This window comes from Rhineura floridana, chromosome 11, assembly GCF_030035675.1.
Source record: "Rhineura floridana isolate rRhiFlo1 chromosome 11, rRhiFlo1.hap2, whole genome shotgun sequence".
Classification (NCBI taxonomy): domain Eukaryota; kingdom Metazoa; phylum Chordata; class Lepidosauria; order Squamata; family Rhineuridae; genus Rhineura; species Rhineura floridana.
The window spans coordinates 5,306,261-5,330,162 of NC_084490.1; the positions used below are offsets into that span (position 1 = coordinate 5,306,261).

The 23,902-nt window shown below is 47.0% G+C and overlaps 1 protein-coding gene across 1 annotated transcript in view; it reads left to right on the forward strand.

Moving 5' to 3' along the window:
• Positions 1 to 1,401: 1,401 nt before the first annotated feature.
• AP1G2 (adaptor related protein complex 1 subunit gamma 2) overlaps positions 1,402 to 23,902 on the forward strand; it is a 28,151-nt gene continuing 5,650 nt past the window's right edge. The window contains 22 exon segments of the mRNA XM_061588876.1: positions 1,402 to 1,465; positions 2,806 to 3,010; positions 4,995 to 5,119; positions 6,363 to 6,504; positions 7,283 to 7,379; positions 8,784 to 8,860; positions 11,261 to 11,356; positions 12,289 to 12,330; positions 12,332 to 12,383; positions 12,710 to 12,806; position 13,200; positions 14,476 to 14,502; positions 14,504 to 14,532; positions 16,202 to 16,315; positions 16,391 to 16,531; positions 16,673 to 16,727; positions 17,254 to 17,376; positions 18,857 to 18,946; positions 19,062 to 19,192; positions 21,535 to 21,639; positions 22,449 to 22,602; positions 23,195 to 23,312. Of these exon segments, the coding sequence (XP_061444860.1) occupies positions 1,425 to 1,465; positions 2,806 to 3,010; positions 4,995 to 5,119; positions 6,363 to 6,504; positions 7,283 to 7,379; positions 8,784 to 8,860; positions 11,261 to 11,356; positions 12,289 to 12,330; positions 12,332 to 12,383; positions 12,710 to 12,806; position 13,200; positions 14,476 to 14,502; positions 14,504 to 14,532; positions 16,202 to 16,315; positions 16,391 to 16,531; positions 16,673 to 16,727; positions 17,254 to 17,376; positions 18,857 to 18,946; positions 19,062 to 19,192; positions 21,535 to 21,639; positions 22,449 to 22,602; positions 23,195 to 23,312 (2,062 nt within the window). The 5' untranslated portion in view covers positions 1,402 to 1,424.

Here is a 23,902-nt window from a genome sequence, read left to right on the forward strand (position 1 = left end):
TCTTTAACTGTATGATATGTATGAGCCTACTTTGTGGTCATGCTGATTAGGAGCTTTATTCTTCAAAAATTTGTGAACATCCAGTCAGATAGCTCATCATCTCTGCTTCGTGTTATATTTTGTTATTTCTAAAATTTATATCTAACTCCTCCCTTCATTCAGAAGGCTCAAAGTCCCAAACCACAAGTATTTTTTAATCCATTAAATGTTACATGTGAACATTATCTTAAGCTGCTTCCAGACTGTCGCCAATGTGCGGGTGAAATTCAGTCATATAATGGCAAATTCAGGTTCCACAATTAAAGTGGATTTAATGCCTCTACATTGCAAACTGATTTAAAAAACTCTTTTTACAGTAAAGAAAGTGACAGAAAAATACTGGAAAATGTGAGATTAATATTCATATGACACAAGGCTGTATAACTCTTCCTCTGGCATGATCCTTTTATCAGTTCACGGTCCAAAGCCCTCCTTGCCAAGTTGGGTTCGCTGGGCTTCTCAGCAGAATACCTTTCATCTTTGGACTCCGTGTCAGCCAGACGGATTATCAAGACCCGGATTAAGGATATTTATCTACAGAGCTCGGTGCCAAATGCCACCAAAACGTGCTCACCTCTATTTTCTTGTCTAAATTTTTCATTTCCCAAACCGGCTCTGTATTTAGAATTTTTGACCTTACCTAAATTCCGCCAAGTGTTTACGACAGCCCGTTTTAACTGTATTTTCTCTTCACTTTTAGTAGGCCGTTTTCATGGCATCACTTTTAGCCATTGTTTATGCCCGTGCAACAATGTTGACATTGAGTCTTTGCATCATGTCTTTTTTCTCTGTCCTTATTACACTGCTGAACATTTTAAGTATATAAATCCAATTTTAAAGAACTTCCCTGGCAGGTCCAAAACTATACTTTTACAACATCTTTTGGCTGGTCTTGATAAACTAACAACCCTACAAGTGGCTAAGTTTATTTACGCTGCTCAACTTACCTGGTTGAAGATCCCCCTGCCCCCTTAGATAAATACTTGAGTCTGTTTGATGTATTTTATATATTTTGTAACTAAGGTTTTTCTTCTGCCTATAATCTAAGTGTATTAGGTCAATGACCGTACAATAAACTTGATTGATTGAAGGCTGTATAACTTCTGCACAAACAAATCAGAAAGAATGCTCAATAAACAGCAGACATCACTTGTGCACAAACTTTGCCAGCACAAATCAGGCTGAATGCTCATACTGTCTGGAAGAGTCCTTAGTCAACTCAAGGTGTGTTAATCTATCAGCAGATCCATTCCTTCCTAAATAGCTTTAAAAGCAAGCAGTATCAGCTGGTCCTTATGACACTCTGCCCAGTTCAGGTAATTCCTTCCTCAAATAAAAGTGAATAAAAAGAGTCCCTTTCTAGGTCTGGCCAGCAGAGGGCAATCATGGGTCCAGATAGCTGCAAACGCTCAGGTGAGCTTACCAGGTTGGTTCACAGACTGTTGTCCGGAAATACAAGAAGTTGACTAAGCAGAAGGGGAGACAAGGAGGGGGTTCCTCTTGTGTCCTCAAATTATTTGCTGGTGTGAATGAAAAGAGAGAGGCTTCTGGACAGGTGAGGAGAGGACCAAAAGAAAAGAAATTAAAAACTGACTGTTGGTGGGGAGTTAGAATAAGGGCGCAAAAATCATCCAAAAACTAAGGATGCAAACATGAGAGTGAATTACGGTGGTGGGGCAGGGCTCTGGTGGGCTATATGTCTGTTGTTCATTTGTATATGCAGATTCATTTAAAATATGCACACTTTAAACTCCACTGAAGTGGAAGGAAGGGGAAAGGGAAAACAGGTGGCTGAAGTTTGACTGGAAGAGCCAAATAGCTATGCTCAATTTGGACTGCCTTCAAGTCGATCCCAACTTGTGGCTACCCTATGAATAGGGCTTTCATGGTAAGCGGTATTCAGAGGGGGTTTCCCATTGCCGCCCTCTGAAGCTAGTCCTCCCCAGCTGGCTAGGGCCTGCTCAGCTTGCCACAGCTGCACAAGCCAGCCCCTTCCTTGTCCACAACTGCCAGCTGGGGGGCAACTGGGCTTCTTGGGACTCTGCAGCTTGCCCACGGCTGCACAGGTGGCAGGGCATGTAACCCCTGAGCCATTCACTGTTGGGGTGATCTTTAGCTGGCCCTTGATGCCCAGGAGACACAAGCGGGGATTTGAACTCACAGACTCGCAGCCAGGCTCTCCTCCCCACTGTGCTATACCTGTTACATGCTCAATTTAAGGTCGGGATTGTGAGAGCCTACACTGAAGGGAGTTTTGGAGCAAGGGTATTATCTGAGGTTAAAGCCTTCAGAAAGGATTGTTAAATTCCAATCTGTAAGATTTCCCCCTGCTTTGTCTCATCCGGAACAACGGCCAACCCTGGTTCACTTCTGCACCCCCACCACTAATGGGGATTAATCCTCTCTTCCCCCATAAATGTGAATAGAAAGTATTGGAGGGAAGGGGCTGCGTTTTTACTATATCTCAGTCAACCTGATTGCAAGCCACAGCCAAAGGCTGCTACCTAATTTGCCTTTAGATTTAAAGCTAGAGGATGTTGTTGGGATCCAATCCTAACAGGAAGCCTTGAGACATAATCCCAGCTGAATGGGATACAGAATTCTGCACATTCTCAGAAACACTCTGTGATTGCTTCCTGTGTTTCGGCCATGATCTATGGGTTTGCAAAGGGTTCTTTCTCTCCAAAATGTGCAGCGTAGGGAATGGAATAAGATTGGGGGTCTTGCAGGTGCACCCCCCCATTTTATTATATTCTTCCTGTCTAGGATGCCAGAAGCACCCCTCACATTACCAGTCCTAATCCGGACAATACGGAATGCACGGACCCAGGCAGAGGAGCGTGAGCTTGTCCAACGAGAAAGCGCCAAGATTCGGGGGGCCTTTCGGGGAGATGAGCCTGACACCCGTGCCTCCAATTTAGCCAAGTTGCTGTACATCCACATATTGGGATACCCTGCCCATTTTGGACAGGTACATACCCACGTTAATATCTCCACATTTGGATCATAGGGGTGCTGGGAACTGTAGCTCTGTGAGGGGTAGACTACAGTTCCCAGGAGTCTTTGGGACAGCCATGATTGTTAAAGTGCTGTAAATGTGCTTTAAATGTATGATGTAGATCTATTTATTTGTTGCATTTTTATCCCTCCTTTCCTCCAAGGAGATTAGGGTGACGTACAGCTCCCCCCCACACCATGTTATCTTCATAGTATGTCCTCCTCACAACAACCTTGTGAGGTAGGTTTAGCTTGATAGATGGTGACTGGCGCGAGATCACTCAGTGGGCTTCATGGCTGAGCGAGGATTTGAACCTGAGTCTGCCTGGTCTCAGTTGGGCACTGTCACCACTATGCTATATACAACTACCCCTCAGAAAACCTCTGCTAATATCCCCAAATGCCAACCACCACTGACCAGCAACTTGTAAAGATCCTAGTGACATACGCACACACCCTCCAGATTTTGACTGGAGAGGTTCTGAGGTTTTGTCCGACAGCCTGAAAGTTGCACCTCTCTGACCAGGAACTACTTCTGCCTTCAGCCAAGTTTCTGGAATCTAGTTCTGGTTTCTCAGAAATGAAGAAATGAAATGATGCACTCTACCATTTAACGATTTGCAAGGCTTCAGCTCTGCTGTCTGTAAAAGAGGTCCAGGGCCTAAGGCTAGGAGTGAGGAACTTCTAGCTCTATAGATGTTGCTGAACTGCAGTTCCCATCAGCCCTGACCATTGGCCTTGCTGGTGGGACTGATGAGAGTTGGCATCTCACAATATCTGGAGGGCCACAGGTTCCCCAGAATGTCTTCCTATTTACATTCACTGCTCATGTTTATTCGGGGGGTGTTTAGCATAATACAGGATTTTGCTAAACTGATCTTGAGATCTAATCAGCTAGTTGATTTGGATGGGATTAAAACAATCGCTTCGAAGAAAAAAAGCATATTTTATTAGTACGTGCAGTTTTTAGATTTTTTTAAAGTTTGTAATGTTTACAAATCACATTGTTTTGCTGTTTGTCATCCTAGGTTTGTTTAGGAGGAAGGATGGGAGAAAAATATGATGATGATAATGATATTTTAAAATTGTTTTTAGACAGTGCACACATGCATGCCATAACTGGATCCATCTTAGAAGAGGCATTTGGTTCTGTGTGAGATTCTGAAGGGGGACAGAATTTGCTCCATCCCCCTCTGGCTTTCCTGGCGGCGGCTGGATCCGGGAGCCACCATTTTAATTTCCCATAATGCCCCACACATGGCATTGCCCCAGAGCACTGTGGGAATTTAAATGGTGGCTCCTGGACTGAGCCACTTTTTTTAAAGGGGGCCACAGAGCAGGTATCTGGGGTGGGTTCTGCTTTGTGTATGGGCTGTGGAAGCTCTGCATGGATAGATGGCATGTGGGGGGTGGGCAGAGAATGCCTTTCCTAAGGTGGTGCATATCATCTGCAGTTTTTATAATTACTTATGTTAAAAATAAATCACTTTTTAAAATGAGAGAGAGAGAAATGTTTTGCCTGATTAGCTGATTAAAAGAAGGTTTTAACACTGGAGGCTTTCAAGAGGCAGCCAGACAGCCACCTGTCAGGGATGCTCTAACTTGGATTCCTGCATTGGACAGCGGATTGGACTAGATGGCCTTATAGGCCCCTTCCAACTTTGCTGCTCCATGATTCTAATTAATTCATCTAGCCAATTAATCAATTAAAGGTTGCAGCTGTGGTATATCTGGTGGCTCCTTATCAGTGGGGCAGCAGAATCCGCTCCGGGTTTTAACTTGAACTTTCAAGGAATTGAAAGCTTCTTTGCTCCTTGAAAGTTTGGACTAAAATGCACAGCGGATTCTACTGCCCCACTGGCATGGAGCCACCAGCTGCCATTAGGTATAATTAATGTTTTATTGGAGTGGTGTGTTGTTGTTTTTTAAATGTTTCTGTTATTCCTGCTGGAACCCAGATGGAATGCCTGAAGTTAATTGCCTCCCACCGATTCCACGAAAAGAGGATTGGCTACCTTGGCGCTGCCCTCCTGTTGGATGAGAAGCAGGACACTCACCTTCTCCTGACCAATAGCATCAAGAAGTGAGGGGGGGATGGAAGTGGGCTTGGGTGGGGTGAGGGGGAGCCCTGCAATGGCCAAGAACAGATTTGGAAAATGAAACCTATTATTTAGGGTTACACTGGATGAAAGAGACCAGCCTGGAATTTGGGTTGAGGGGGGAATTTGGGTGTGCTTCCAGGGAATATGCTAGGGGTCTGGTTTGGGGGATTTGAGGACTTACGGGGAAGGGACCTGCAAGGGCCTGTATGTTTCCGAGCTCGATTCCGAGCTTGGAACCACAATACCTGATGGAACACCTCTCCCAACACGAACCCACTCGTACACTATGCTCAACATCCAAGGCCCTCCTGCGAGTGCCTACTCTGAGGGAAGCTCGGAAGATGGCAACAAGGGAGAGGGCCTTCTCAGTGGTGGCCCCCAAATTATGGAATGACTTCTGTGATGAGGTGCGCCTGGCGCCAACACTGTTATCTTTCCAGCGCCAGGTCAAGACTTTCCTCTTCTCCCAGGCATTTTAGCATGTGTTTTTAAATGGCTTTTTAAGAAATGTGTTTTTTTTTTAAAAATGTATATTTGTTTTTAATGTTTTTAATTGTTGTAAACCGCCCAGAGAGCTTTGGCTATGGGGTGGTATATAAATGCAATAAATAAATAATAAGGTGGGTTTTGAAGGAATGGAGGGTTAGATTTAGGGAGTAGGAAAAGTTAAGTCAAACTTCGGAACTGGGGTTGGGACTCGGGCGCTTGGGAATGTAACTTTGGGATATCGGCTCGAACATGGCTGTGTAAAGCCTTTAAAAGCCCCAGCCTTCTGCGCTGGTAAGAGTTGGTGGCTGTCACTGGGAAGTCTTGAGGGTCATAGGAAGCTGCTGTCTACTGAGTCAGACCCACTGGTCTATCTAGCGCAGTGTTGTCTACACTGACTGGGAGTGGCTCTGCAGGGTTTCAAGGCAGACAGTCTCTGGCAGCCCTACCTGGAGATGCAATCGCAGATTGAACCTGGGACCTTCTGCGTACAAGGGAGATGCTGTACCATTGAACTACGGCCCTTCCCCTTATCAAATCTGGTGGGTCAAATTTGGGGGGGAGGGGGAATCAGTGGAACATGGCTTGAGTGGGAAGAAATATATGTGTTTGGAAGCTCCACCGGTCGGGAGATGGGATCTGTGTGCCTGAAGGAAGTGAGCAACACAAGGGATCTGAGTATTTGAGAGGGTGCCTTGTCTTCAATCCTTCCCACCCACCCTCTTTTTCTCTCCCTAGTGACCTCCTGCACTCTAGCGCCTGGGTGCAGGGCTTAGCTCTGAGTACCTTGGGCTCTTTGGGCTCTGTGGCGATGCTGCGGGATTTGGCCGGGGAGGTGATACAGCTAGCCAGGGCTGGGCAGCCCTCCGTGCGAAGGAAGGTGAGGAGCAACAATCTACCCATGCTCTAATCTTGGCATCCTCCCTCTCTGCCTTTGTAGTCGTCTCAAAAGAAGGGCGTTCACACATTACATCAACAAGTATACAAAGTGTGTTACCTGTGTGCACTGGTAGTTGAGCTGTACAAATCAAGAAGTGTACACTCTTTTCACAGTGTGCATGCGCAGAGGCACCTTAAACTTATGTTCAATGTAATGTGTGAACAAGCTGACTGTGTTTGCTTTACACACTTTGCTACTATCTCTGATTGGTTCTCTGTGAACCCCTCAGTTTCATCCAGTGGTTAATTTCGAACACTTCCGTTATGCTCTATTTATTTATTTTTTTAACATAATTACATTTTTTTTAAGTAGTGGGAGGTTTCTGAAAGCTATGCTCTCTAATCTCCAAGATGTGGGTGAATGTGATTACCAGGTATGGAAGGAAAGGTTGCTTACTTATGCTCAGAGGCACTCCTTACTTTCCTCATTTGAAGCCTTTCTACGAATGCCGGCTGGAAGCTCTTTCCCTTAATTTCAGAGGGATGAGAGGCTGATCTTCCAGACCGGTGAGGGACTGGCTATGGTCACTCAGCAGGAAAGAGAAAGCATTCTGCAGACGAGTCACTGGCCTTTTTTTAATCACAAAGCTGAGATTCGAAGGATGCTTCCAAACTCTGTGCCTGCAAGGCAGTCCTGGCAAACTGTGGGATGTACACAGCCCCATCCCATCATCCCTTCCTCTTCACAAACCTCCTTTGCTTTCTGCTAACACTTACAGGCTGTGGTCTGCGCTGTACACGTAATCCGGAAGGTGCCAGATCTTATCGATCTGTTCACTCAAATCGGAGAACAGCTGTTGACCGAACGAAGTCATGGTAAGCACCCTTGTCCTTTCAGCTTGGTGCTGAATGCCAAACCTGAAAGCCAATGCCAGTTGCCCTGAGATGGCAGAGGTTAAGGGCAGCATTCCCTGGCCTCTGTCACTGGCCAGGGGACTGGGGGAGGGGCTACTTGTGGCCCATCCATCGTCCAGAAAAGGAGAAGCTGCTGGGAGCCTACTTCATCCCTGACTTTCCCTGCCTGTCTTTTAAATTATAATTCTGTGGGCAGGAACTGGTTTATTACTGATCACTGTAAGCTGCGTTGGGGGACCTTTGTCAGCTGAAGACTGTGGGGACATGGGGGGATAAATAAACAAGGGCCAGTTCACATGTGCTTGGATATCCCTCCATTACTTAAGACGCTTGCTGCTTTGCAGCTGAATGCACAAGCTGGCTTTATTGCTTAAATCCAGGCTTGGGGAAAGTTCTGTTCAGAGGCGTTTGATAAACAAAGTCAAGGGAATAGTGGAGAAGACAAGACAAGATCTGGAGTGGTCCAGGAGATGCTTTGCTAGGGATTTGGGAGGGGATCTGTGGCTCTCTCCTGTCACATCAAGGCAGCACAGGGAAACTGGAACGGGTTCAGAGGAGGGCAACAAAGATGATCGGGACTGGAAACAAAGCCCCATGAGGAAAGACTGAAAGAACTGGGCATGTTTAGCCTGGAGAAGACTGAGGGGAGATATGATAGCACTCTTCAAGTACATGAAAGGTTGTCACACAGTGGAGGGCCAGGATCTCTTCTCAATCGTCCCAGAGTGCAGGACAGGGAATAATGGGCTCAAGTTGCAGGAAGCCAGATTTTGACTGAACATCAGGAAAAACCTCCTAAGTGTTAGAACCATACGGCAATGGAACCAATGACTTAGAGAGGTAGTGGGCTCTCCGACACTGGAGGCGTTCAAGAGGCAGCTGGACAGCCATCTGTCGGGAATGCTTTGAATTGGATTCCTGCATTGAGCAGGGGGTTGGACTGGATGGCCTTATAGGTCCCTTCCAACTCTACTATTCTATGATAAACTGGCACGCAAGAGCCGGGATTCGAGATGTGGTTGACAGGAAGAGGCAGCGATGCCCACCAACTCGGATCACTTTAAAAGAGGATAAGATCAATTCATAGAGAATAAGGCTATTGCTGCTAATCATGATGGCTCTGCGCTACCTGCACTATGGGAGGCTGCATTCTTGCAAATATCAGGAATATGTTCTTGCAAATGTAGGAAACCACAAGTGGGGCTGTTGCGCTCAGAACCTGTTTGTGGGACTCCCATCATGGGCATCTGTTTGGCCATTGTGAGAACAGGATGCTGGGCTGGATGGGCCCCTGACCTGATCCAGCAGGGCTCCTCTTGGGATCCACGCCTGGACACTCTTTCTCTGTCTCTCTTTTCTCCCCAGGCATTCTGCACGGGGCCGTCATGTTGATCGCAGAGATGTGTCAGCAAAGCCTGCAAGCTCTGGAACACTTCTGCAAGGTAGGAAAGCCCGAAACCTGACCTCCCAGCCTCCTCTGCTCTTAATCCACAGGAAAGATCTACTGTTTAGAGAGGTGGGAGACCCAGAACCCAATGGTAGGCTTGGCAAGTTGCCGCAAAGGAGCCCTGCGAATTCAAGTGTCCGTTAACTCGGACAGATAGGCAACTAACAAATAAAATTTTATTATTATTATTATTATAAGATGGTGTCAAAGAGGAAATTCTGAGATGGGCTGTTTGTCGCACAGGGATGAGGGAAATGGCAGCCGCTGAAATTTCCTCTCCATGCCCCTTGCAACCCTTGGAGTAAGTCGGCCATGTGTGTGCATTAAGTCCTGGGTTCAAGGCCCACTTAAAGGACCGGAGGTAGCAGGGCTGCCCCAACCATCTGCCAGAAGCTGCCGGCAGGCAGTGGGGAAAATGTTGCGTGAGACAGGCGCATGGCAGGCCAGAATATTCACCAAACAGAAAAAGGAATTGTCCCTAGCCACAAATGATAAAAAGAAACAATGTGAAGGACCTGGGTAAAATAGAAATAGATTTATTTATTTAGTAAACTGGTTAGTCGCTTTTCTACACAAATACATGCACTCAAAGCAACTTACAGTTAATAAAAATAAAAAGTAACATACCGTATATAAAAAGCTAAAAAAATCCCACCAGTGCATAAGGCGGTAGAGCAACCCTTCTTAGGAAGGCTGCACAACAGAAGCCCTCCAAAACCTTCCAGAGTTAAGTGCCAAATGCCTGGGAGAAGAGAAGTGTTTTTGCCTGGTGCCTAAAGATGGATAATTACGGCGTCAGGCATGTCTCCCTGGAGTGAGTGTTCCACAAACAGTGGAGTGCCACTGAGAAGGCCAGTTCTGGTGTTGCCGCTCTCCACGCTTCCTTCAGAGGGGGCACACGACGAAGGGCCTCCGACGCCGAGCGCAGCTCCAGGAGAGTACATATAGGGAGAGGTGGGCGGTTCTTGAGGTACTGGGGTCCTGAGCCATATAAGGCTTTATAGTCAAAACCAGCACTTTGAATTGAGCTCAGAAACTAAATTGGTAGCCGATGCAGTTGCACCAGAACTGGTGTTCTGTGCGCAGACTGTCTTGTCCTGGTGGGCAGTCTGGCTGCTGAATTCCATACCAGCTGCAGTTTCCAAACAGTCTTCAAAGGCAGCCCCACGATTAACTTACTGCAGTAATCAAACTATATGTATGAAATATATGTATTTCAGATGACATGACAGAAGTGTATGCAATTAGGAATATAGGGGAAGGGCCGTAGCTCAGTGGTTGAGCATCCGCCTTGCATGCAGGAGGTCCCAAGTTCAACACCTGGCATCTCTGGGCAGGGCCGGGAGAGAACCCAGTTTGGAACACTGGAGAGCTGCTGCCGGTCAGTGCAGACACTGCTGAGCTCAATGGACCAGTGGGTCTGACTCGGTATAAGGCAGCTTCCTATGTTCCCCTCTCAGGCCACATCCCTTACTAGCCTTGCTGTGCACCTCCCTTGATGTTTCTGTCGGGCTGAAATGTATCTTTGAACTATGACAATGACTCTTGGTTGCCTGCGTGGAGGATAGAGACTGGGGGGGGGGGGGGTAGACACCAGCCAGGTGTACAAAAGTAAAATTCACATTTGTTGCTCTGCCTGTTTCTGTCTCCGGCCCCACCTACTACTGTCATGTGGCCCCTGGAAGGTTGCCCGGAAGACAATGCGGCCCTCAGGCTGAAAAGGATACCCTATCCTTAATAGACAAGGGTGCACTCTTAAGCCCCCTTGCCTGGGAGTAAGGACCATTGAAGTCATGCTTGTGTGTGAATTTGTTTTATGTGGGGAGATCGGCGCACAACGATCAACGCACAATCTTGACAGAAAAAGGCTTTGATCCAATGGCATGGATACCACGATGATTGGAAGACTTTCATCTGCTGCAGCCTTCGTCTGCCTTCACAGCCATTGTAACGTACACATTGTTATCCTCTGCCTGTTCTGCCGTTGAGGACATTCTTGGATCGTTCTTCATCTGGCTCCTCTCCCTTGACCTTACCGCTCTGGGTGACCCTGCTGGGAGTACATGACTCCCAATGGCATCGCTCACGGGGTTCATTGGAACACGCAAGCCCACTCACCACTACAAGGCGACAAAATCCATCAAGTGACATATATAGGGTGGTGCTGTCAAGAGAAATAAAATCCACAAGTTGTCTTGAAACTGGCCATTTTGAGATCAGAAATGAAAAGTTCTGAAATTCTGACACCAAAGGAGTGTTGTGGGATACCAGGGAGAGGGAATTGTGGGTAACGAGAAGGAACACAACTGCATTTCAAGAGGTATGGCTCTGTGGATGGATGCCTTCTGAGGGTTTTCCTCCTAATAGTGGCTTGCTGTTTTCTTCTCCCTCACAGTTTGTGCCCCAGTTGGTCATGACACTGCGTAACCTGGTTGTGGCTGGGTACTCTCCGGATAACAGTATCTCAGGAATCAGCGACCCTTTCCTGCAGGTAAAAGATCTTGTTCCCACAATTGCCCCTCTTTTCGTGAGCTCCTGTCTTGTCTTTCCGCAATTCAAGAGGGAGGTTCAAGAGAACTAGGGATGGGTTTATATATTTGCTTATGAATCGCTTCCTGTGAAAAATCTGGCAGTGATTAACAATAAAAACATTAACAACAAAATCCAGTACAGATGCAGACTGGGTTAAGAATCTCAGTTAAAAGGTTTGCTGAAGAAAGGTGCTGAAAAGACCATAGAGACACTGCCTGTTTGATATGTATTGCAAGAGAGTTCCAAAGGGTAGGTGCCACCACAGTAAAGGCCCAATTCCAACACTGCATAGAATAGATCTCCTGATGAGATGGTACCTGCGGGAAGCTCTCTCCTGCAGAGCACAGTGATCGATTGGGTAGATAATGGGTGAGACAACCTTTTAGGTATCCTGGTCCCTATATCTCTATCCCATAATCCCCAGTGTGCCAGGATGTGTGTTTCTTATACTTTCCTATAGAAAGTGTGAGAGCTTGGAATACTCTAAGCAAATGTGGTGGTGGGGAAGATCCACAGCTCTGGGTTACAGGGTAGATGTTGCATTCATCAGATTCCCACTTCGGTCCCCAGTGAAAAGGATCTCAAGTCATGGGGAAATCCCGTAAGAAGAGTCTTTGGAGAGCTTTTTTGCCAATCAGAGTGGACAATGCCTGGCTAGATGGCTCAATGGTCCTGGCTCGCTTCACATAGTGGCCGGATTAGTGTGCACCCCATTATGATAAGCAGCAATAGACATCCCCACAGGGGAGATGTCCAAGGGTGGCAACCACTGAGCTGAGCAAGTGAGCAGAGGTTTTCTTAACTTTGCCACCTTCTTGAGTCTCATCCTCCTTACTTCCTCCTTCCCCTGCTCCATTCTCACCTCTCCGATCACATTTTCCCCCCCACCAGGTACAGATCCTGCGGCTGCTAAGGATTCTGGGGCAAGACAATGAGGGATGCCAGCGACGCCATGAATGACTCCTTGGCTCAGGTGGACACAATAGGTGGCCTTTGTGCTAGAGGGGGTGCGCTGGGTAAGGGAGGAGAGGAAAGGCCCTTTGGGAACAGCGTCCATTTCCTTATGGACAAATCCGTGGGCATGTTTATTCTCCATGTTTGGACTGAAGATTTGCTAGGCCTGGTCTAGATTGGATGACCTAGAATCTTGTTCAGCACAGACCGAACCGGGGGGTGTGTTGTTGTTGTTTTGGCTTGTTGTTTGCAAGGAAGTAGGGCAGGAAGAGACCAAGGTGAAGACTGGGGGAGAGAAGGGCAGGGGACGTCCTGAAACTACGGCAGTGACACTGCCACTTCTCTCCTCTCTCCCCAGGTGGCACCAACACGGAGACGACACGGAACGTGGGCAATGCCATCTTGTACGAGACAGTTCTGCCCATCATGGGCGTGCGTTCGACCAGCGGTCTGAGGTATGGCAACATTTTAAAGGCATAAACACATTGATTGCTTGACTGGGCTGATCCTACATCTTGCTTGGCTCCTCTCTACTCAATGTTTCTTTTGGGTGGGGTGGATAGTTGGATTCTGTGGATGCAAATCAAATGTTTTTGGCACTCCCTGGTGCAATTGTGGTGCTACCTGTTCCTAGACTTCTAGTTAACACTTGGGCCTCTGGATCTTACCTGCTATCAGAACTTTCTTCCATTGCCCCAGGAGTGGGGTACCTCAGCCCCAGGGCCAGAGCGGCCTTGAGACCTCTCCCCAGGCCACCCCCTCGAGTGCTTTTGACTGACTGCGTTGTGTGTCCTTGAACTGTGAGAATGTCCTTGCTTGCCTGAAGGATGATGGAGAGATGGATGAAGGGTGTGTTGTGTGTGTAGAAACCTCTGGATTTTGCATGCCTGGAATGTAACCTAAAGCCATATCCGGACCATACATTTAAAGCATACCGATTTTAACAGTCATGGCTTCCCCAAAACATCCTGGGAACTGTCATTCATTAAGGGGTGCTGAGACTTCTTAGGAGAGCCTTACTCCCCTCACAGAGCTACAATTCCCAGAGTTCCATGGGAGGAGGGATTGATTGTTAAACCACTCTGGAATTGGAGCTCTGTGATGGGGAACAGGGGTCTCCTAAGGACTCTGAACACCCTTAACCAAACTATGCTTCCCAGGATTCAGCCATGACTGTCGAAAGTGGTCTAAGCCTGCTTAAATTATGGTGTGGATGAGACCCTATTGTACAAAGATCAGAGTCGCATCCGTTGCTCTGTTGACTTTTGCATCTGGTCCTGCCCATGACTTACACCCAAATATGTCGAGCTAGAATCAAGAGTTGGATAGTTCTTCTTGGTCCAAAACTTCTCCATTCATCCATTGCTGCTCTGCTCAGATGTGTGTGTGTATATATATTTACAGAGCTTGGAAAAGTTACTTTTTAACTACAACTCCCATCGGCTCCAGCCAGCATGGCCACTGGATTGGGCTGATAGGAGTTGTAGTTCAAAAAAGTAACTTTTCCAAGCTCTCTCTCTCTCTCTCTCACACACACATCACACCCCTCACACACACTCTCACACACACCTCACTCTCTCTCTCTCTCTCTCTCTCCTCTCTCTCTCACTCTCTCTCTCTCACTCTCTCTCCTCCTCACTCTCTCTCTCATCTCTCTCTCACTCTCTCTCTCACTCTCACTCTCACTCTCTCTCTCACTCTCACTCTCACTCTCTCAATCTCACTCTCTCTCTCTCTCATCTCTCTCTCTCCTCTCTCCTCTCTTCTCTCTCTCTCTCTCTCCTCTCTCTCCTCTCTCTCTCTCTCTCTCTCTCTCTCTCTCTCTCTCTCCTCTCTCATCTCTCTCTCTCTCTCTCTCTCTCTCTCTCTCTCTCTCTCTCTCTCTCTCTCTCTCTCTCTCTCTCTCTCTCTCTCTCTCTCCATTCTCTCTCTCTCTCTCTCTCTCTCTCTCTCACTCTCTCCTCTCTCTCTCTCTCTCTTTCTCTCTCTCTCTCTCTCTCTCTCTCTCTCTCTCTCTCTCTCTCTCTCTCTCTCTCTCTCTCTCTCTCTCTCTCTCTCTCACACATATTCATATATATATGGCACATTTCGGAAATTAAGGGACACTCTCTTTTCTGCACCCAGGTTCTCGCTATTAATATCCTTGGCCGATTTCCTCCTTAACAAGGATCGGAATATCAGGTAAAAACAGAGGTGGAATGACCCTTAGAGCTTGGTAAACTCCAGCCTGACGATCAGCTGAAATGTTCCTGTTGGAATTGGAAAAGATTTTTGAGCTTTGGGACTGGCCCCTTAACACCTTGTACCCGGGCTCCCTTTGAAAAACAGTTGAGGTTGGTTCCCACAAAGTTGACATCATCTTCTCCAGTGCGGAGACAGGAGAGAGTAGGACATGGAAGTTGGAGTCTGCATCACTCAGGGGGCTTCCAGACTGTCAGTATTTTGTGGGAAGGGTCCGAGTGCATATTGGAAATGTATGGTTACACAACAAAGAGGATGAAGATGCTCTGTTGCCTTAGCTCAACAAATCCACTTTTTTAAAGAAACAAATAGCAGATTTTATTTTTTGTGATTAGGAATGACAGGGAAATGCTCCGAAAAGCATGGATGAATGGATTATTAACAGGGAGATGTGTATAAACACCCCACAAGCAAATCAGGAAGAATGTATAGTAGGGCCCCGTTTATACGGTGGGTTAGGGACCAGGCCCCCGCCGTAAAGCGGAAATCGCCGTAAAGTGGAACCCATAGACTATAATGGGGCCATCGCACGAAAATGACACGAAAATGTTGCAAAATGCGCAATTGCAAAATCGGCTTTAAAAAAGGGGAATTTCCCGCCGCCTCATTAGCGGAACGCTGGAATGCAAAGCACCGGTAAGCGGGGCCCTACTGTAGAATGAACGCTCATTGATGTATAACCGCCCCGTAAACAAATCAGGATGAATGCTCAATAAACTTCCTTCAAAGTAAACTATGCACCGTGACAACCCTTGAGTCGACTTGCTATGACCACAGGCCCCTTGACTACGTTTGGAAGCCTTGGATCTGCCCATTCCCTCAGTTCTTTGGGGCCTGTTTTGTTCTGTAGATACTAGTGTGGGAAGATGGAAGACTTCTCCCTTGTTGATAGCCTCCCAGGTGATAAGGGGAGGACCTGAGGAATCCCAACGATCCCCTCAAGACAAGGCACTGGCTCTTTTCTTTGGTAAAATGAACGTGAGGCAGTTGTGCAGTAAACGGCTTATTAAAAGGCATCCTGAGAGACTCGTTGCTTGTCTTCTTTAGCAGTGAAACTGTGCATGAAATTAATTGACCACACTTGGAATATGGTTGGATCCCAGCAGCTCTGACAGAGTTCTTTTGAGGGCCTTGCCAGCCGCCATTTTTGGCCATCCATGCTGCCCTAGAACACCTTCCCTGTCTCCCCCAGTCCGTCTTTCTCATCTGCCCAGTGTCATCCTCTTGCTTTTCTGAAGGGAAATGAAGCGGAGGAGAAATGCTTTTGACCTCAAAGATTTGTTGTGGGTGATCATCCACCTTGTTCTTGCCAGTGGTGGTGTGTGGTTAGACCAGTGTTCAAATCCCCACACAGCCATGAAGCTCACTGGGTGACCTTGGGCTAGTCACTGTCTCTCAGCCTAACCTACCTCACAGGGTTGTTGTGAAAATAAAATGAGGAGGGAGGAAAGAATCATGTACACCACATCGAGCTCCTTGGAGGAAAGGTGGGATATAAATGTAATAATAAATAAATAGGTAGGATATGAATTTAATTAATTAAATTCTCTCTTTCCCTCTCAACACACAATATAATGCTGTCTATTTTGGGGGTGGGGGCTCCCTTTAGATATGTCGCTCTAACATCTCTACAGAAATTGTTGCAAGTAGAGAACAGCGCTGTTCAGAGACACCGGGGCACAGTCCTTGAATGTCTGGCCGACCCGGATCCAACTGTGAAGAGGTGAGAAGGAGCGGGAAGGTGGGAAGAGTCTACAGCTGGCGTACTAAAGAGAACCGCTCATCTCTTTCTCCTCAGGCGAGCCCTACAGCTTAGCCTCGCCCTGGTGAACAGCAGCAATGTGAGGACGACCATTAAGGAACTACTGCTTTTCCTTGAGACCTGTGCCCTGGACCTGAAGGCGGACTGTGCTTCCGGAATATTCCTGGCCGCTGAGAAGTGAGTTAGTGCTGGCCGTTGCCTGCAGGGGGTGTTGCAGAGAGCTGTGTGAAAGGCACCATTGGCCATGAGGGGCACTTTCAAGGTAGGGCAATGAGTCTGAGACATTCTTGTCCTTTCTCATTTCCCCCACTCCTTCAGGTTTGCACCCAGCAAGCGTTGGCACATAGACACCATCCTCCAGGTTCTGACCATGGTAAGATGAAGGAAGGCGGCTGGGGAGGCGCTAGGATCTGTGGGGAACAACAGAAAGCTGTGTGGGTCATAGAAGAACCTTCCTCTAAAGGGGTTCTGTTTTAAGGAGCGTCTCCAAGACCGTGTAAACTGGAGGCTTTGCAGAGAGAAATGGAAAGCTGACATTCCCAAGGAACCAAATCCTTTGCAAAACACATCTTGGTTTTTAAAGTCTCCCTCATCGTATATTTTCTTCCCGTTTTCATATTGTTTCCAGCAACCCATTGAAACTGCCACTCTAGAAGTGTTGAGAAAGTGAGTTTCTAGGTCCCCCATTAAATTGCACCCATCATGTAGATCACAGCAGTAACAGTCCAGTCTATTTACAGTGTTTTCTGGAGGGAAGACCTGAGCCCTTGGCAGTTTGGGGCTGGTGATGGAGGAGGAATTGGTTTTAACTCTTTTGGGGAAGGAAGGGCCAAGCACAGAGAGATCTCTGAGAGGGGGAGCATATTTCACGTCCTGAGTTCTTTCCCTGCCCTTTGCAGGCTGGCTCCTACGTACGTGACGACGCAGTGCCCAATCTCATCCACCTGATTGGAGGTGCAAAGGAGCTTCATGGCTATGCAGTTCAGCAGTTGTACAAAGCCCTGACCCAAGATATCTCTCAGGTGTGGGGAAGGGGGGCGATTTCAGTGCTGTGGGGAAGGGGGCAAACGTGCCAAGTTCTAGAAAACCAGAAAAGGAAGAATGAGGCTGCAGTCCTGTGCACGCTTCCCTGGGAGTGAGTCCCATTAAACATAATTTATACGCGGCTTCATCATCAAACCTCTCAAGCTAAGCTTGTTCCATAAAATATTGGTCACATCCACACCATACATTTAAAGTGCATGGCTCCCTCCAAAGAATCCGGGGGACTGTAGGTTGTTAAGGGTGCTGGGAACTGTACTTCTATGGGTGGTAAACTACAGTTCCCAGCATTCTTTGGAAGACGCCATGTGCTTTAAATATAGGGTGTGGATGAGACCATACATTCAAATGGCCAATAAAACCAGCTATTAAAAAAAAGTTAACCTGAAAATGTTCAAAATAAAAGCCAGCAGTTATAGCAATATACATTATAAAATAACATAACATGTTAAAATACATGTCAAAGTTACATGTCTGGGTAGCTTGCGTAAACAAAAAAAGTTTTTAGCAGCCTCCAAAAACATCGTAGGGGTGATTTCTGAGTAGACTGATAGGAATGGGCTGCACCAGCCTTTCTTGGAAGCTTGAAGGCAATGCTATGAGCAGGGAAGGCCAACCTGAGTGCAGCTTGATCTTCAGTTCACCAAGAAGCCGTTCAAAGTGAGGGTTCTGACCAAAGTCTGAAGCTTTATAGAGCCAGGTGTAAATTTATTGGCCCCCTTTCATCACCTGAGAACTGTGGAACTGGAAACTGCAGTACTACCCACTAGCCAGCTGGTGGTGCTCAAGCACAGCAGAGAAAGCAAACCAGCAGAGTGGTAGCCGTTTGCCCAGATATTAGAAAATGTAATGTATAAGGAACAGAGGGGGAAATTGGGAGGGGAGGGGTATTATGTTCTTACCTGCTTGGTTCTTTATTCTTAAAATTCAATAAAATATATTTAAAAGAAAATTCTTACTAAGGGTAAAAGCAATTAAGATCCTTTTGAGATGGGAACAGTGGGTGTAAATGTTTGTTCTCCATGGCCCGTCTTTCATCTTAGCTGAGATGCAGTTGAACTGACCTCTTGCAAGCTCATGCTTTTGTTTAGCATGTCCAAAGCAAAGAACTAAGACCGCCCCCAGCCTCACTCAGCACCAGTTTCCATCTTTCAGCGTAACCTACCTCACTGGGTTGCTGTGAACATAAACTGGTATAACCCTCGTGTATACCACCCTGAACTGCTTAGGTTTTGAAATGAAATATGCCAGCTTTCGCCAAGCTGGCGCCCTCCAGATGTTGCTGGACTACAACTCCCATCAGCCCCAGACAGCACAGCTGTCTGGGGCTGATGGGAGTTGTAGTCCAGCAACATCTGGAGGGCGCCAGCTTGGCGAAGTCTGAAATGAGGCTTGGTGGGTTTAAATGTGTGATGTAACATCTGGGTGAGGGTCTCCCTTCCGTCTTTCTTTTCTCCCCAGCAACCCTTGGTTCAAGTGGCGACCTGGTGCATCGGTGAATACGGCAACCTCTTAGTGGACAGCAGCTGTGAAGAGGTGGAGGCCATCCAGGTGACGAGTCAAGAACTCAGCTTGCGGGGAAACGTTGAGCGGGGCAACTCTGTTCACCCACCCCCGAAAAAATGCCCCACTCAATGAGGGCTTTTCTCTCCCTTGTCCCCTGCAGGTGGACCCAGAGGAGATGCTGTCCCTGTTGGAAAGGGTGCTGCAGTCGCACTTCTCCCTGCCGAGCACCAGGGGCTATGCCCTCACTGCCCTCATGAAACTTGGGACCCGTCTCCGGGGCAATGACATCAAGTGAGATGGCACCATTGTCCACAAACTCTCAGCCTTGTAGTTTTACCACAGGTTGAGGCTGCATACACACCATGCACATAAAGCACATGGCTTCTCCTAAAGAATCCTGGGAACTGTAGTTTACCCCTCACAGAGCTACAATTCCCAGCACTCTTAACAAACTACAGTTCCCAGGATCCTTTGGGGGAACTCGTGTGCTTTTAATGTATGGTGTGAATGCAGCCAGAATGACCAAACAGAAACGTCTGGGCCTCTCTTTGCTACAAATTAAAACCCGTTTTAACTGTCAAGACTCCCTCCCTGTCCTCCCAAGGACACTCAGGCCTGAAATGTTGTGAGGGCACAGGGAATTCTTAGTTGAGGCCCTGAACTGCAGCTTTTACTTTAGGAGCTGTATAGGTTAAACACGTCTGAAACTGGTTTAGACTTACTTTATTTATTATTGATTGATTGATTAAATGTATGTCCTGCCCTTCATCCCAGAAGGTCTTGCCGTCTAAGTGTACTCTGCGATGTCGCTCCCTCTTCCTGAGGTCTGATAAAGCGCAGGCCTCAGTGGTTGCTGGCATGGGGCGTGAGACCGTGCTTCTGGAATGTTCCAAGACCGCTCTTATCACGGCCAGCACAAGGAGGTGCTGTAGGGAGATGGGTGACAAGAGATAGATGAGAAGATGCTTTTAATTATTTTTGAGTGACTTTTTATGTTTGTGCATCGTTGTTTTAAATCATCAGTTGTTTTTTAGTCAACTGCTGCCCTGGTAAAAAATCATTTTTGAAAGGCAGAGTATAAACTGTGCAACAAATGTTATGTTGCTAGGTATCTTCATTTTTTGTTGTTCAGATTAGGCTGGGTCTTAAGAATTAATTCCCAACATCATCTCCCTCCAGAAAACTCCTTGAGCCCTTAAAAAAAGACTCAGCATGCACCTCTGAGTTCTGTAGTAAGCCCCTAATGTAGTGTTCGTAGTGTTCAAACAGACGCCCCTCCTTCCTGTTTGCCCAGGCATTTGATGGCCAAAAGAGACTGATCCTGGCAGCCTGGCGATCACTGGCTGAAAGAATGTTTTTCTGTAACTGTTTTATCATGTGTTGAACTGTTTTCGCAACGCTCATTTAAAACAAATTATTTTGTTGATGTGCTTGCTGCCCTGGGCTCCCTTGGGAAGAAGGGTGGGTTATAAATTCAAACAACAATGCATTTGGGGGGGAGGGGGGCGACATAGGAAGGATGGCACCTGTCACCCATGCCCTCTCTGCGGACTATGTGTCCAGTGAGTATGCAAAGGAGTCTAGGCACATGCCAATGTAGAAACACAGAAGTCGTCAACATCAAGGGGGATCCTGGCCTGGTCCAGATACGCCCCCCCCTTCATTGTGGTGCTCCACACTCAGAGGGCACCTTCTCTCACTCAGCAATAGATTGGTGAGGGAGTGGACAAGTCTGTGTAGCCTTGTGACAACCTCCCACGTTCCTTTATCAAGTAAGGGGGTTCATCTGAACCCCCTTATCCTCTCATTTCTGACTCATCGTCTTTCCCATCTCCTTTGGGTGCTGCTACTCCACTTGAAATTGTATTATTTTAGTATTTATTAATTAATTAAGTTTATATCCTGTCCTTCCTCCCAGAAGGAGCCCTGGGCGGCAGACACAAAAAGCACTCCAAAACATCTTAAAAACAAAAGACTTAAAACATGCTAAAACAAAACATCTTTAAAAACATGTTAAAACAAAAAATCTTAAACATATTTTTTAGAAAAACCTCTAAAACATCTTAAAAACCAGTTCCAACACAGACGCAGACTGGGAGAAGGTCTCTATTTAAAAGGTTTGTTGAAAGAGGAAGGCCTTCAGTAGGCACCAAAAAGATAGCAGATATGGGGCCCATCAAATATTTAAGGGGAGGGAATTCCAGAGGGTCGGTGCCACTACGCTAAAGGTCCGCTTCCTATGTTGTGCAGAACGGACCTCCTGATAAGATGGTATCTGCAGGAGGCCCTCACCTGCAGAGCACAGTGATCGACTGGGTATATAAGGGATAAGACGGTCTTTCAGGTATCCTGGTCCCAAGCTGTATAGGGCTTTGTATACCAAACCCAGAACCTTGAACTTGGCCCCATAGCTAATGGGCAGCCAGTGCAATTCTTTCATCAGTGGAGTGACATGTTGGCAATACCCTGCCCCAGTGAGCAGTTGCACCATCACAGTTTGCACCAGATGCTGCTTCCAGACCAACCTCAAGGGCAGCCCCACCTAGGAGATTACCAGTACGTGGACAACAGTCATAATCTCTTCCTCTCCATTTTCTTTCTGTCTCCTCGCCCCACCCCCCACCTCCGAAAAGCGGCATCCGGAGATTGGTTTCCATTTACTGTAGCTGCCACGATGTTGAACTTCAGCAGCGGGCTGTGGAATACAATGCCCTCTTCCGGAAGTACGACCACCTCAGGTACTTGCTCCCCCAGTCCCCTGGCTTTTGGAGAGATATGGAACTACGTCTATCTCCACACTTGGGAAGTTCTGTGTTTGGGGGTAGCTGGGAACCCAGATTTGCACGTTCTTTTCTAAGACCTAGCTCTGTGTGTTTTGGGTTGGTGCTCCAGTGCAAAATCTTGCAAAAACTCTGCATTATGAGAATCTTCTCATTAAACTTCTGTTCCTAGTCCTCATTGCTGTGGGGAAAAATGACAATGGGAGTATAGTATCCTGTGAAATCTTATTAAAACTAACCCTTTTGTTTCTAGTCCTCATTATTGGGGAAAATGTTGTTGAAGGTCCACTGAAATCTTGAAAACCAGCAGGAACTAATATAAGGGTAGAGACACACTATTGTGCCGGTTCCAGTGTGTCTCCACTTTTCTTTTCTGAAAACTGGAGCACACGACACTAGTCAAACTGCCCCTTTTTGCTGTAAACCCTGGTGGAATCAGCTTGAGTGTGTTGTATTTTTTTTATTCGGCTTCAGACAGATTTTGCAACTGATCGGCACATCAGCCCGTTGCCCCTCCAGGCATGGCCAAAGGAAACGCTTTTCTGTAGGTGACTAGAGTGCCGAAGCCTAATCCCCATCTCCAGATTTGTTTGCAACAAACTTTTACTCACGCATCCTCGTCCTGTCTTGCAGATCATAGGAATTGTGTAACCGTGTGCTGGTGGAAATAGCTGTGCTAAATCAACAGCAGATAGCATCTCTTTCCTGTTCCCCCCCCCCACACACACACAAAAACCCATCCGTCAATTTTTCGTGTCTCCTGCTAGAGCATCTGTACTGGAGAAGATGCCCGTAGTGGACAAAACTGGTTACAGTGAGGAAGGAAGCGAACAAGAACAGAGTGAAAGAGAGGATGTTGCACCTCGCATCCTGGAGGTGGCGCCAGCATCCAGCAACCCCAAGCAACAGGAATCTAGCCAGGTGGGAGCTGCATTTCCAAATGGTTGGCATTAGGGGGCGCCGAGCAAAATCTGAACTTGGTGCAAAGTAAACATTTGGAGCTGAACCACGGTGTGGAATACTTTGCTGATCGGGAAGGGGGACATAACTCAGGATACCAATTCTGAATCAGGATTTGATTTTAAAAACTGTGTTTCCCCTAGACGGTCAACACCACAGTAGAGCCCAAATAGAAGATCATTGACAGGTGGATTTTAAAGAATCCAGCAGTCATTGATCTTACAGTGACTGGCCAGAATCACTCAGCTTGCTTACTTTAATACATTGGTATCCTTCTAATACCTGCTGTTGTCTGACATGCTTCAGGGGACAGCAAACCGGTCACTTCACCATAAAAAGGCTAAACTGGAACCAAACCAGAACCAGTTGTGTAAACCCGGAACTCAAGCCCTGGTTTTTAAACCGGCTCCTGGGGAATTGCTGTGTTGTGGCTTTTACCTTTCCTTCAGCCTTCCCCAACCACCACTGTAAGCCTCTACCAATGTTCTCCACACAAGTCCTGATAGGACCTCCATGCCATCGCCTCTTCAAGACTGTCTTGTTTTCCCTCTAGGTCTCTGACCTCTTGGATCTCCTTGGGAGCCCCGCAGATTCCTCTGCAGCCCAGCCCAGCACGGTCACTCCGGTAGCGGAATCTTTCCTTGATTTGCTTGGGGCTCTAAAACCCCCAGGTTAGTTGACATAAGCGATCAGGAGGGGGGGGGGCTGATAGAATGAGAAAAATAAGCTTCCCTTCTACAGTTTGAAACATCGCGAGGCTGATTTAGGCCTTTTTAATTTAGAGAAAAGGTGAGTAACAGGTGACGTAAGTGTATAAATTTACATATGGTATATGAGCCAACAGTGTGATGTGGCTTCAAAAAAGACAAATGCTATATTAGGCTGCATTAACAGAAGTATAGTTTCCAAATCACGTGAAGTACTAGTTCCCCTCTATTAAGCACTGGTTAGGCCTTATCTTGAATACTGCGTCCAGTTCTGGTCTCTGCACTTCAAGAAGGATGCAGACAAACTGGAACAGGTTCAGAGGAGGGCAACAAAGATGATCAGGGGACTGGAAACAAAGCCCTATGAGGAGAGACTGAAAGAACTGGGCATGTTTAGCCTGGAGAAGAGAAGACTGAGGGGAGATATGATCGCACTCTTCAAGTACATGAAAGGTTGTCACACAGAGGAGGGCTGGGATCTGTTCTCGATTGTTGCAGAGTGCAGGACACGGAATAATGGGCTCAAGTTGCAGGAAGTCAGATTTCGACTGAAC